Raw genomic sequence first — 15,326 nt, 5'->3', positions numbered from 1 at the left:
CTCAAAATGGATTAAGGATCTCGGAATCAGACCAGAGACCTGCAGATTATAGAAGAAAAAATAGGTCCAGATCTTCAACATGTTGGCTTAGGACCAGACTTCCTTAACAGGACTCCCATAGCACAAGAAATAAAAGCAAGAATCAATAACTGGGATAGAGTCAAACTAAAAAACTTTCTCTCAGCAAAGGAAACTATCATCAATGCGAAGAAAGAGCCTACAGAGTGGGAGAATATCTTTGCCAATCATACTTCAGATAGAGCACTAATCTCCAGAATCTATAAAGAACTCAAAAAACTCTACTCCAAGAATTCAAATAATCCAGTCGACAAATGGGCTAAGAAAATGAATAGACACTTCACAGAAGAAGATCTACAAGCAATCAACAAACATATGGAAAAATGTTCAACATATCTAGTAATAAGAGAAATGCAAATCAAAACCACCCTAAGAATCCATCTCACCCCAATTAGAATGTCGATTATCAAGAATACGAACAACAACAGGTGTTGGTGAGGATGTGGGGAGAAAGGTACACTCATACATTGCTGGTGGGGCTGCAAATTAGTGCAGCCACTCTGGAAAGCAGTGTGGAGATTCCTTAGAAAACTTGGAATGGACCCTCCATTTGACCCAGCTATCCCACTCCTTGGCCTATACCCAAAGGACTTAAAATCAGCATACTACAGAGATACAGCCACATCAATGTTCATAGCTGCTCAATTCACAATAGCCAGACTGTGGAACCAACCTAGATGCCCTTCAATTGATGAGTGGATAAAGAAGCTGTGGTATATATATATATATGTACAATGGAATATTACTCAGCCATAAAGAATGATAAAATTATGGCATTTGCTGGCAAATGGATGAAATTGGAGAATATCATGCTAAGTGAGATAAGCCAATCTCAAAAAACCAAAGGATGAAAGATATGGCTAATAAGTGGATGATGACACATAATTGGGGGAGGGAAGGGTTAGTGTTAGGATTAGCGTTACGGTTAGGGACGAGGGCAAGTATGGAGGAAGGAAGTACTGTATAGAGGGAAAAGAGGGGTGGGAGGGGTGGGGGGAAGGGAAAAAATAACAATGAATCAAACAAATTACTCTATGTAAATTTATGATTACACAATGATATGCCTTTACGCCATGTACAAACAGAGAAACAACATGTATCCCATTTATTTACAATGAAAAAAAAGAAACTGATAGGCTATAGATCAAGAAGGTATTCCCAATGGTTGTTAAAGAAGTATTTAGACGGGGAGAATAAATTCTGAGATAATGAGTTAATTGTTGGTCTCTGAAAATATTCATTTATTGGATGTCTTTAAAAACAATTTTAGAAGAAACAAAGGATAGCATTTGAAGTTGCATTCAAATGCTTCCAACGGTAAAGGTCTACTTTAGGTTCCACAAATAACAGAGTTGACCTCTAGTGGGAATAGGGGGCTGACAGCTGTTCTGGATCATCCTAGAGCGATGTTTCTAAGATAGTCTCTCTCTCCTTTCAGCCTGTCTGCCAGCACCCTGACAGTGTCCTCTGGGAGCAGCCGCGGGTCCCTGGCCTCCAGCCGGGGCTCACTGGCCTCCAGCCGTGGTTCGCTGAGCTCAGTCAGCTTCACCGACATCTACGGCCTCCCTCAGTACGAGAAGGCCGATGCCGAGTGCGGCCAGCTTCTACGCTTCGATCTGATTCCTTTTGACTCCCTGGGACGTGATGTCCCCTTCTCAGACCCTCCCGGCCACCCGGGCTTCCACAAGCAGAGGCGGTCCCTGGACACGCCCCAGTCGCTGGCATCTCTGTCCTCCCGCTCCTCCCTGTCCTCTCTGTCGCCCCCCAGCTCACCCTCGGACACGCCTTTCCTCCCGGCCTCGCGGGACTCTCCTCTGGCGCAATTGGCGGATGGTTTTGAAGTGCCGGGCCTGGGTGCCCTAGACAGACTGCGAGCCCAGGCCTCTGCTTTAGGGGACGAAGATATGCAGGGCACCGCATTGCTTCAGCCACATGGATTCTCTGGGGATGGGGAAGGACCTCGTGAGCGTGGACCCCAACTGACTGGGGCACCCACCAGTGCAAGTAAGTGGTGATGAGACCTCCTGGGAAGTAAGGTCAGAAACTCAAGGGTGATATTGTATGCAGTGGCATTGAGTCTGGTGGCTTTTCAAGTCCTAGTGAGCTATAAGTTTACAAACATTGATAGGGTTGGGAAGAGTATTAACCTGCTCTAGGGAAAGATAATTAACATTGACAAAGTAGTCATTGCCAGGTATTTGGCTTGTTTTAAGAATATGCTTAATTGTTGAAAATAAGGGTCAGAACCACACAGTATCACACATTTGGAAGCAAATAGAGAGATGCCAAGGCCTCAATGACTTCTTCAGCAGGTGTTCCAAGGCAGTGTTTGCCCACCTCAATCAGTGTGAACTGGTGTCTTCTTGTAACCTACTTCCTTTTTCACTTTGACTTCATCTCTGTATTCTTTGTGCTTATAGTTTTCAAGGGTGTAGTTCTTTCAAACGTGGAAATGAAAATGATTGCATAATTTCAAAGTATCAGTCATTTCTACCAATTCCATTTTCTGGTGGTCTGGCCAGGTAAAGTTTCACCTGCCCAGTTGTGTTGCTTGACTCCTCCTTGGTGCCAGGGTGCTGGTTGAAGACAATATTTATTCCACATGCTTTTTCAAGTCAACCCCCAGCATCTTTAACTTCCTTAGGTTTAAAATAGGATCAAGAACAAGGTCTCCCATTCCTGAAGTTCAGTCCATTTAATTAACTTTTACTTACACAGCAAAAGTGTTTTAGACATCCCATTTAGGCAAACACTAGACAATTTGTATAACATAGTGGGTCTCAACCAGGGGTATTTTTGCCCCCTGCCCTGGGGGATGTTTGGTAGTGTCCCAGTGGGAGAAATTTTTTGGTTGTCACAACTGAAGGGAAGGATCCTACTGCCATCTAGAGGATAGAGGCCAGGGATGCTGCTAAAAAATCCTACTGTACACAGTGCTGTCCCAACAAAGAATGATCCAGCCCAAAATGTCAGTAGTGCAGAGGCTGAGAAACCCTAGAAATACTATCGAGTATTTATGCAACAGAGGGTGGAAATAAAATTTTAATACAGAATTAATAAGGTGAAGTGGAAACAGCTTCAGACTCACAACCTAGAGACCAGGATTCTGTCATTTTGTTCCCTGCCCTAACTGTGTGATCTTGAGCTGTCTCACCTCTGCCCTTGAAGAGGTGATCTTTTTTTTTTTTTTTTTCATTCAACCTCTGTTACCTCTGAGATAGGTGGATTTTTAGATTAATAGGTGGAATGGAAAATTGGCCTTTCTAAGAACAGTAATTTCCTAATATTTATGTGTTCTAGATCTTGCACATGACTGGCATCCCTGTTTCTTTGGTATCTTTCTTTTTGTGTTTGTGAACATGTACTTTCACAGACCCACATACAGTGTTTCTGTAATTCACACACAGATAATTTGCTTTTCTTTTGTTCTTTGTAATCACAGATTTATTGATCTATTTTTATTCTTTCATTCAAAAGATAAACATGAATTGAAGCATACATTTGCCATTACTTTAATTTTCTTTTCTCTCCCCTGCCTACCAATTTTTCTTTAAAGGTTGAGATTCAAGAATATCAGAAAATTCACACAAGGCCCAAGGGCCTAAATAGGACAGCAGGGACAGGATGGGAAGGAGAATCTACTTAATTTCTTTTTTTTTTTTTTATTTTTTTATTTTTTTAAGTCGTAGGTGGACACACTACTTTTATTTTATGTTTATGTGGTGCTGAGGATCTAATTCAGAGCCACACATGTACTAGGCAAGTGCTTTAACACTGAGTCACAACCCCAATCCCTTATTTGATTTCTGAACCTGATTTCTTTAACTTTCCTCCCCACTCTGTGGCAGATATTGTAATGGTACCATATTAGAGTGGGAAATACTTGCTTTTCTACAATTACATACTGCCTCTTTGTGATAGATTTGTGTATGACACCATCAGTTTACTAGTGATGTGAGAAAACTGGACTAATTGAGTTAATTAATGGGTCCTGCTTCATGCTCTCAGGTGTCTGGGTCCAGTAATTAGTTTTAGGTATGCACCTGAGGGGCCTCCTGGCTTCCCTTGAAGACTTGGGAACTCCTGAGTGCATGGTTGTCATAGCTTCGTAATCATGATAGCTCCACAGAATCATGCAGCTCCACAGAAATGTTCACTGTAAATGACCTTGAATGCTCTTCATTCCCCTTTGTTTCTCAGACTCTAGAGCTTGGTGTTTTATCAAATTTCCCTTGACCCCTTATTGATGCCCAGAATCATACAGTTTCCTACACCTTTTTCAAGTTTTTGTTTTTTTGTAGGGGCAGGGAGGGATTGAATCTAGGGGTGTTCTACCATTGAGCTGCATTCCCAGACCTTTTTCTATTTTTAGACAAGGTTGTTGCTTGGCTGGCCTTGAACTTGTGATCCTTTCATTCAACCTCCTCAGTCTCTGGGCATATAAGTGTGTGCCACTGCACAGCAACTTTTCAATTTTGGTGAAAAATAGTACACTTGAAGTTCGGCTCCATGCAAACCTATAAGGCAATTATTTCTTTTATTTTGTTTTAAATCAATCACATGGATGGAAGGCAGGGCTCAGGAGAAAGTTGAAAGACCATAATCTTGAAAGTGTTTTGCTTAAAGTTCACTAGTTTGCCTTCTCTGTATTTTGAAAATCAAATGTGTCATGATTTCAAAATTCTTTTCTGTTTTCATTCAAACAGATATTTGCTAATAAAAAATCAAAATTTTGTTGAGGTTTCTGTTGTAGTCATACTTTGTTTAAAATTACTGGCTTAAATTTTGCCATTGTTTTACTTTGTGCTTTTTAAGAAATCTCTTCTCATGCAGCTCCACAGAAATGTTCACTCTAAGTGACCTTGAATATTCTTCATTCCCCTTTGTTTCTCAGACTCTGGGCGCATCTTTGTGCAGTGAATCCATGTTTAGGATGACTGGGGTGTAGTCATTATTATTATTTTAGTAGTAATTTTCATGATGGTTACTAAAGTCATGTAAGGACTTTTCTAAAGTTTTCACTGTATATTCCATGTGTTTGTTTTTTTCTCCAGAATATAACAGCATTCGTTATTTCAATATGTCAGCTGGTAGCTCTGTTCACAATGTATTTCCTGCCTTTTTATCAAGTGGTGTTCATTTCCTTAGGTCTCAGTGTTTGTCTCTCTGTATAACTGACTGTCTTAAATGATGAAAAGGACAGAGTTTTTTTAAATGAATGTGTAAAGAAATTTTTATTCCTTGTTTCATTGGTATCACTCTCCGTGGTCAACCTCATTGCTTGAATCTCAAAAATGGAGGTCTTGGGCATGTAGTGTAGGTGCTTCTGTGCTTCCTCTTATCCAGGGAAATTCCTGCTTCTAGTTTCTGTGTTAATTCATTGACTCATTCCAATCTCTTTGAGAATTAGTTCCTATGTCCATTCTCTTTTCTTGCTCCCCTATTGTAATGATGAAACAGAAATTTTGTCAGAGTTCATCACTGCATAGGGTTACCAGGAAATGCTTAAGATTATTATTAGAGGCTGTTTCTTTAAAGGAACTATTCTCAGTGTCAGGGCTGGGAATGAAAATAGTGATGGATTTCATTTGCAAGAGATCTTTACTGTGGAGATCCGCAAATTGGTGGGTACTGCTTAAAGTTTAGGAAAGCAGAGGTAGTTTCCTTTAATGTGGCAGGAATTAAGAAAACATCTGGATTTTGGAGTCCTGGCCTCTAGTTTGAGGTGACCTCCAACCACCTCAGAATGGAGCTTGCTATTTTTCCCTGGTTGACCAGGACAGGAGCAGATAACTCCTACTCACCCCATCACACATACAACCCCCAAAGCGTAACATCACAGAATTTAAGAAGGCTATTTTTTGTTTCCAGTTGACACTGAGAGACCAAAGGCCAAAGTTTTACCTGTTTTGTGTGCTATTCAGTGTGTTTGTATTTAATTAGTGTGCATAATAATTTGACTGAAAAGAGACATGTTCATCTTTGAATCCTTTTCTTCAATTTTAGAAAGACTGAAGTCAAGATTTTAAATTAATGGTTTAGATAGTCAAAGAAAAGTGCAGAAGCAATTGAAGAGTATGTATTGTTATCATGATGTCCTAACACTGAGGCTTCATATTTGAGAGTGTGTCTTTCTATAAAATGTGAGACTCATGCACAAAATGACATTTAGCGTAGATCAAGTGCACGTTTCTGTTGGTTTTGTTTAAAATAACTTATTGCTATAAAACCACTTGGGTAAAAACAGTTGATGAAATGCTGACAGGAAAAGGGTTTAGTGATTTTCATTAGTTTTTGACTTTAAAAAGTCTGAAACATATAAATAAGTTGTTCAAGAATGGTATGCATTCTAATACAGGAAAGCAAATTTGAAAGCCAGTCTTGTCACAGGAAAGCTGTAAGGAATAATATAGAGTTACCTGAACATAAGCCCCAGCATTTGTTCTGAGTTGCAGATCTCTAAGGAGGTGTTTTCATAGACCAAGTGTGATTTCACCTATGACCTCTGATTTAATGTTATATTATTTTGTTAGGGCTTATTTTGATAGCTAAAAAAGTTTTCTTTCTGATTATAAAAGCTGGATTATATCTAATTTTTTTACAAAACATGGAAAATAACTAACAGCATCAAGAAGAAAATTAAAAATACCACCCTTTGGACAGTGCAGCTGTTATTCCTGATCTTTGGGGTATAGAGTGTGGTTCCCATTGTAATATTAATTTTTTTTTTTTTTTTGCTTGTTAAGGGGGTGAGAGCGTATTTTAGAAGTGTTTTTATAGCCAATTTAAAAGTTTGCTAAGCTTTCAAAGAAGTAGCCAGAAGTCTGTTTCTTCAGTTTTTCAATCCTACAGACAATTGTGTGCAGTGTATTTCTATGCATGTGCATATCTTGATGTGTCTCTGGAGTACTTAGTAACTCAGCAGTTTTCTATCATAGAGGCCCTAGTCTCCTGTGCTGTCTGTCATCTCCTGACCAGGTGTCTTTTGTTTGCAGCAGTGACTCTCCAGGAAGACAGTGCCAAAAGATTGGAAAGGAAAGAGCACTGCATCTCTGCATGCCTGACAGATTGTTCACTAGCCAGTGATAGCAGGGTATTTGAACCTCAGCCCAAAAGGTTAGGAGCTGAACTTATTTGTTTCTCCACATATTGACTTACCAAGGTGTTTACTGTAAACCAAAAGAAGTTTCCATACTTAAACTTTTGTATATTGAAACTTTGTGTATGTGTTCAAGGATAGAATAATTTTCTAGGTTCTATAAATTTAGGGAGGTTGGACCTTAAAAACTTGCATAGCTTCTGTATGAATTTGGGAGACTAGCTGTCATTCTGTTCTAGGATGACTTTCTTTCCTTGTTTAGTGGTGAATATAAGTCTTCAGCCCTTTTGAACTGAAAAAGGAGAAACAGTGAAAGAGATATCTTCATTGAAATTAATTGCATACAGTGCAATGGTGCACACCTATAATTTCAGCTACCTGGGAGTCTGAGGCAGGAGAATCACAAGTTTAAGACCAGCTTCAGCAACCTAGCAATATGTCTCAGTGCTTCTCAGTACTGAAAATAAATTAACTAGAAATGAATTCTTTTTGTTCTTCTCTTCCTTTAGTTTTTAAGTCTTCCTCCTAGGAGCAAGCCCCAGCAACTCCTGGTTTCCTGAAGGATGAATGGAGTCAGCACAAAGGAACAACAGGAATCCCTGGAGCAACTTGAAGCAACTGCTGCTCAGATTTATTTTAGCTCTTCTTTTATAGTATTAAGTAAAGCAGGATTAAACAAGATATAATTTATAGAGAAATTATCACAAGATTTGTTAGTAACCACACTTTCCAGCAGGTGTCTAACACATAGCATGTACATTAAGGTCCTTTCTCATCCTACTGGCCTTTGTTTACCCTTTGGTGCCAGACCTATGGTCAGCATAATGACTCTATTTTGTTTTAAGCTAATTTTACCAGACTGCTGAGCAAAACATGTACCTAATCTTTAGCTCATATTATTATGTTTTTGATTTAACCTTAAAGGTCTACTTTATTACCTAAACAAGGTCAGTTAAGACTAAGTTAATTTATTTACTGCCAATCAATGTGAGTACTTAATTTTATCCTATTATTCTTATGTCATTGATTTATCCTTTCTTGTAATACATGTGTGAGACCTAAGCCAGCATAAACTACTCATAACCAGTTAACATGCAATGAGGGCATTTATCTTAAGATAATATTTTTCTAGTTGCTTGCATATGCTGTTTCTTTGTTCTTTAGTACTACATTTCCTGGGTGGTCCTTGATGTCCAAGTCTTTGAAGGAAGGACAAATATTGGACATTTGTCCACTTACAATTGATATTAGTTATTTACTCACCATTTTCATTGCACACTCCTGTATAGGGAAGAGGTGGATCTGTGGGAGGTGGAACCTTATACTTATTCACTTGTTTCCCTCTAGGTGGATACTGCAAATGTTCCCCAATCTTGTAAGCTAGGTAGGGCAGTCCTAGTACTGTGTGGACAATAAGTCTCCTGTTTTGTCAGGTTGTTTTGCTGGTAAAGCATTAACTGTGGTCAGTATAGAAGCAAGCAATTCCTGTAACCTTGGTTTTCTGAAGATCTCCTCAAACTCTGTACTTTCAGACTTATGTGTGATATTGTACATTTTTTAAAGCATTCCCCATCCTTCCCCAAGCTCCACAGACTCATTGAGGTTAAATTCTCATCACAATGATCCAGGGAATATGACTTGCAGTTGCATAGTTATAAGTATGATAATTACAAGAAAATACCCAAGTCCTAGGAGAGATGACAGCAGCAATTTCCTGGAATGGTGGCCTTGCCAAGCCCTTCCCCATGCATGGATCTTGTAAAGCACCATGGCAGAAACTGTCCCAACCAACTTCCCTTGCAATGGAAAAAAAAATTAGCTTTTGGAATTCTTGGCTTTATTTGGATATCTTCAGTGTAATTTTTTGTACATTTAGAATTCTCAGGTATCTATAAGATATTTTTTACAAACTTTTAAAAAGATAATAACCCCAAATATCATGTGATTCTGAAAGTCATTTTTGGATACAACATAAGACAACATTAAAAAGAGTTGGGACTGTAGCACACTGGTAGAGCATGTGCTTAGAATGTGCAAAAACTATGAGCTCGATTGCCATCCCCAGTGTAAATGAATGAATGAGAAAAAGAATCAGCAGTTGGTAGGCAGATATCCCTGGACCCTGGAGACTTGAAATGCCCTTTCATACACTTAATGAGCCTCTTTATTTATGTCACAATTTGATAAAGTTCCTCTCAGTAAGAGGCACCCTCAGCGTGAGAGAGTTTCTACATAACCTGCAGAGATCAGTTCTATTTGGAATAAAACTGGATGCATCTCCCTTTCTCTTTGCCTTTTTTTTTTTTTTTTTTTTTTTTCAGTGCTGGGGATTGACAAACCCAGGGCCTTGTGCTTGCAAAGCAAGCACTCTACCAACTGAGCTATTTCCCCAGTCCTTCTCCTTGATTTTTTTGATTCATTTTTCAGATGTAATGTTATATTGTGTTAACTGATACTCATATAGACTCAGGAAATAATATATGAGAAGTTTGCAAAATGATATTTAAGAGGCAAAAATAAGCTTCAGAAATAAAATGCTTTATCTAAGATTTGTGAAGAACCCTGCCTCACCTGAGATAAGCTCTGCTTGTCGTCCTACACCATGTTAAGATGGCTTCAAAGTAGATCAGAATTAAGACCATTTGAAGTTTTGATCAAAAGACAGATTTTTTGTTATATGAAGATTACTGAGATCTCAAAAATAAAGGCTATAATATAAAATGAAGTTAGGGATTAGGTAAATTACATAATATATTTAAGATTATAAAAGTTTTAAAAGGAAATAAAATTCATAAAGAGTCTTAAATTTGATTAAGGTGAAAAATTTATGAATTTTAGAGGAGGCAAAACAGATGACAAAGATATATTTATGTTAGGTGATTTTCTTGGTTCAAAGCTATTATACAAACTATGTCTTTGACTTTGTTAATCTTATTTTGTATTTTCCCTTTAGAACTTTATAACATGCCTGTTCAGTTTTTCAGAAGTACTGCTTCTAATAGAACAACCTGAGTTAATTTGAGTTATTAAGTCATCACCTACAGGACTGAATGGAGCTGAATTTCAGTGTTACAGCATTACTAATGCTAATTAAATGGAAGGGATAACTATAAGGCTATGTATATCACAGTTTAAAGCTCAGTACTCCTATTTCAAGACTGGTGAAACTCATCTGCTGGATATTTAAAACCAAAATTTGAAGAACAAAATCAAGGAAGAAAAAGGAGCAAGGGAAAAGCTGCTGATATTTTGACCTTTATTCTCTATGGTCATCAGGATCCAGGGAACAATGGAAACTTCTCTAAGGGCACCGCAACTCTGGTGGGTTACACAACCTCCCAATCCTGGGGATTGAGAGGACCCAGCCAGTGCAGAATTCACAAAAAAGAGTGTCATTGGAGAGGGAAATGTTCCTGAAGCTTCCAAGTGAAGCCACTTGTGGTCTGCCAGACCCTGACTAATCCTAGCAGATAGGCATGACTGGCAAAGGAAAAACTAAAGAAACCAAGAGGTTTCTTACAAGGTCCCAAGAGTTATCCCTGACAAATCTCAGCAAAAGATTTTAAGTTGCTGAGGCTGGCCTCAACTTGCAATCCTACTGCCTCAGCCTTCCAAGTAGGTGGTATTACTGGCATAAGCCATACCGAACTAGACATATACATTTTTAAAATTATTTTTTAATATTTTTTATTTTTATAGACTGAATTTTGATTCATTGTTCACAAATGGGGTACAACTTTCATTTCTATGGTTGTGCATGTTGTAGACTCATACCATTTGTATAATAATAAATGTATATAGGGTAATGATGTCAGTTTCATTCCACCATTTTTTATATCCCCCTCCCTCTCATTTCCCTCTATATAAAGTTCCTCCATTCTTCTCTTATCCACCCCATATCCCCCATTGTGTATCATCATCCACTTATCAGAGAAAAAATTTGGCCTTTGGTTTTTGGATTTGGTTTATTTCATTTAGCATGATATTCTCCAATTCCATCCACTTATCTTGCAAAAGTCATAATATTCTTCTTTATGGTTGAATAATATTCCATTGTGTATATATATGAAATTTTCTTTATCCATTCATCTGTTGAAGGGTATCTAGGTTGGTTCCACAATCTAGCTATTGTGAATTGAGCTGCTATAAACATTGATGTGACTGTGTTACTGACACAGTCAGTGTGCTGACATTAAGTCCTTTGGGTATAAACCAAAGAGTGGGATAACTGGGTCACATGGTGATTCCATTCCAAGTTTTCTTAGGAATCTCCACACTGCACTGCTTTCCAGTCTGCAACTCCACCAGCAATGTACAAGTGTGTCTTTTTCCCCACATCCACACCAATATCAATTGTTTGTGTTCTTTTTTTGATTTTGTTTTTGTTTTTGTTTTTTTCACAAAAATCTTCCCAAGGGAGTTGGCAGAAATGTTTGGTTAAAAAATCCTTCTGTAAGGAATATTATGTTCGATTTGTACTTTGATTTCTAGGTTAGTTTGCAAAGGAATTGACTTTTTAAATTTATTTTTTATTTTTTAATTTTTTACAGACTGCATTTTGATTCATTGTACAAAAATGGGGTACATCATTTTGTTTCTATGGTTTCTATGTCTGTCTCATTCCACCATCTTTCATACCCCCCTCTCTCATTCCTTTTACATAAAGTTCCTCCATTCTTCTCTCACCTCCACCCCTTCACCCTTTATACATCATCATCCACTTGTTAGAGAAAACATTCAATCTTTGGATTTTTGGGATTGGTTTATTTCAGTTAGTATGATATTCTCCAATTCCATCCATTTATCTGCAAATGCCATAAAAATTCTTATTGAATCTGCCTGATTTGAATTTTATCAGAATTTGGAAACTTTAGAAAATTTCCATCACTCTTCTAGAGGTGATAGGGGTTTCTTCCCCAGTGTTATGGAGGTCTTACTCTTCAAGAGTGTTGTGTTAGTCTGTTGGCTGTTTCCAAAGTTTGCAGACACACTTGATGCAGGGCTCTGTAAAAGAGTAGAGACTCCCTTATAAAAAGAAAAAGGTAGAGACCCTCTGATATAAAATAAATATATCTAGTTAAGATTGATCAAACCAAAAATGAGTGTGAATAAAATCATTGAGTTGTGCTGACTGTGGTAAATAAGAGGACATTACCCGAGATAAAATAATGTGGCCATGAGTTAAGGACATTGTGACCATTTTTGTGAAGCAGCCATCCTTTCAGAGGCCCCAGAAGCTGCCAGTTTCAGACATAGTTATTCTGGTTTCCCCCACCTAGCTCATGCTGCAAACCCACCAGGTGTGACCTGAAATAGATAAGCTGGAGCTGGCTGCTTGGTTCCTCGGAGAAAAAATGAAAAAAGATTCCTATTGTAAATCTGCCAGGATTTTTTTTAATGATTTTCACTTTTAAAAGGAGTTTGCTGAAGTCACTTTCCACTGCTGCCCCACTTGGAGTAGTGGGCCTGACATGTCAGTCTGGTTTTTTTTGTTTGTTTGTTTTTTGTTTTTTGTTTGTTTTTTTTGTTTTTTCCCTTTCCCCAAAATAAAATTTTTTCATACTTTAATTTCTGATGATCTCACTATGCATTGAAAACTGGACCCCACAACATGAAAACACCCAGAAATCACCCCAAACATGGGAACTCACATGGGAGATTTTATTAAGCGAATAGGCAGTGTCTCCCTGCAGGGTGAGAGAGAGAGAGACAGAGAGAGAGAGAGAGAGAATGAGAATGGGAGAGAGAAAGAGAGGGAGCAAGAGTGAAGAGGAGAGAGAGTGAAAGTGATGGGTAAGTTATTCTTAAGTAGTAGAATTTCGTAGGATAATAACAATGGACCTATGGCTGGTGAGGAGGTTCACAGGCTAACAATCTGGGCCAATGACTAACTAGGAGGTTCATGGGCTAATGATCTGGGTTGTAGAGTCGTGTGGGGGAGGGACAGTAATGAGGCAGCAAAATAGCAGATCTGATGCCAATATTCCAATATTCCTCCCTTTTTGTTTTTATAGATTTGTGGGTCAGGGAGAATGATGGTCTTTCTTCTGTAGCTTCTTCCTGCTGGGTAGGGGCAAAGAGTCTCATTCCTGTTAAAAAAAAGAAAAAGAAAGAAAGAGAGAGAGAGAGAGAGAGAGAGAGAGAGAGAGAGAGAGAGAGAGAGAGAGAGAGAGAGAGAGAGAGAGAGAAAGAAAGAAAGAAAGAAAGAAAGAAAGAAAGAAAGAAAGAAAGAAAGAAAGAAAGAAAAAAAGAAAGAAAGAAAGAAAGAAAGAAAAAAGGAGGATTTTGGAGGGCTTTAGGTGAGAGCAGAGTTTTTGGAGCCGGAGGTGTCAAGTGAATTGCAGGTCTCGGCTTTGGGTGTCAGGAGCTGGTAGTCTTGAAGGAGAAGTGGTTAATCGACCAGTTGAACTTGTGTGTGTGCCCACCAACTCCAAACTTGTGTATCCGATCTTATAGGAACTTTGTAGGCAGTTTAGTAGGCATGGTCCTGTTTAGGAAGATCTGTAGACGTTAAAGTGATCAAAAATTTCTGACTCTGGCAGTCTCTCTTGATGGTTATCAGGCACTCCTGCCTCAGAATCTCTTTAGTAGCCTCCTCCAGTCTTACTTATTCTTGGGACTAACATAAGTGTACATCTTAAGTTATGTTTAATAATTGTTTCTTCTTTTAAATGTCCTGGAAGGGCTATGTTTGGTTTTAACTGTTTTGCTAGGTGTTCAAGACGAGCTGGTCAAATTGACCTTCTTCTTTTCTGTTGTTAAGGGTCAGCTGAGTTCCCACAAGGTGCACTCATGGAGAACTTGAGAGCAGCTTCTTACTCTTTTAGTGCCATCCACTAGGCAAGGTCTCCTTGATGAGGTGGCTTCCCTTGGAAGCATCAGGGATGTCTCCCTTTTTCAATGACCCTTCTCTGCAGCAGGTGCACTGATTGGCTTTTCGTCTTCTAGTGGTCTTATTAATCTCCCTGATCAGGCGGTCAGGTGTCCCAGAGTTGCAAATCTCCTTAGAGAAGTGTTCTCATTCCCCACGTCCAGGCAGATTCAGAGGGTAAGAGCCAAAACTGGTTTTCTTGATCCCGTATTTTAATCTTGATCTCTAAGTTTGCTCTTAAACATCCAGCAAACCAGTCTCACCAGTCATAAAATAAGAGTACTGAGCTTTAACTTCAATGTTTATGACTGTACAGTTATTTACCCCCTTTAATTTAATTGGGGTCTATGTTATATTATCTATCCTATAGGTGATGGCTTATTAGCTCATATTAATTTAGGTAGTTTGTTCTTGAAGCAGTACTTCTGCAAAACATTAATCAGGCAACAGCTATTAGAGTTTACTAGGAAAATACAAAATGGAATTAACAACAGTAAAACATTTAGTTTGTGTAATAACTATCTTGAATTTTGTCTGAGCTATCCATTATATCCCCTGTTTGAGATCACAATGATTTTACAACAACAACAACAAAAAAACAATCTTTTGATTATAACTTCAAATAAGCTAAAGTCTGGCTTATTTTGGAGCCATTCTGATGTGCAGCAGGGTGGGACGCAGAGCCTTAGGTAAGGTGGGGCTCTTTACAAATCTTAGGTAAAGTGTTCTAGTTCTGAAGTTGATCTTTGCCTCCTCTTTAAACATCATTTTACAAAGTTTACAAGTATTCTTTTCTGATTCTATGTGAATGTTAGTTAACACAATGACATTACATCCGAAACATAAAGCAAGAAAAGACTGAGAGAGCTTGCTTTGGTGACAGAAGTTGTTTAAGTTCCATTCACTGGCCAAGAGGAGTCATTATCTAACTTATATTGGAGTTAGACTGTATTGCAATAGAAAATAAGCCTGCAAAGTTTGAGATCCAGAGAGCCTGAAGGTTTTTGAGGAGATAGCCAAGAGGGTGGGGTAGCAGAGAATTTTAGCTTGGACAGAGCCCAGTTCTCAGGAGCCTGGAGAAGGAAAACCAGAGAGGAAGGGGCATCCCTACAACCTCTCTGATTTCCCATGTAGGAGCAGACCATCAGTGAGAGTCAACACCATCCCTGACAGGTCTTCAGCTGAAGCCGAGGGAAAACCTGACTCGGTGCTGGTGTTTTCAGAGAAAGAGAGAGAGAAAACAGGGCCACTGTAGAAGAGCTCTGAGGACTCACCACC

The 15,326-nt window shown here is 38.7% G+C and overlaps 1 protein-coding gene across 1 annotated transcript; it reads left to right on the top strand.

The window, feature by feature from the left end:
• Positions 1-1,383: 1,383 nt before the first annotated feature.
• LOC306652029 (protein WWC3-like) lies at positions 1,384-7,887 on the top strand (the record flags this gene model as incomplete). The annotated part of the gene is made up of 3 exons (XM_079125087.1): positions 1,384-1,395; positions 1,500-2,082; positions 7,074-7,887. The coding sequence occupies 3 exons, from the start codon at positions 1,384-1,386 to the stop codon at positions 7,229-7,231; spliced, it is 753 nt and encodes a 250-aa protein (XP_078981213.1). The 3' UTR covers positions 7,232-7,887.
• Positions 7,888-15,326: the final 7,439 nt, after the last annotated feature.

Source organism: Sciurus vulgaris (assembly GCF_902686455.1).
Source record: "Sciurus vulgaris genome assembly, chromosome: Y".
NCBI lineage: Eukaryota > Metazoa > Chordata > Mammalia > Rodentia > Sciuridae > Sciurus > Sciurus vulgaris.
Note: the sequence above shows the minus strand (reverse complement) of the source record. Positions and strands in the feature narration are given on the sequence as shown.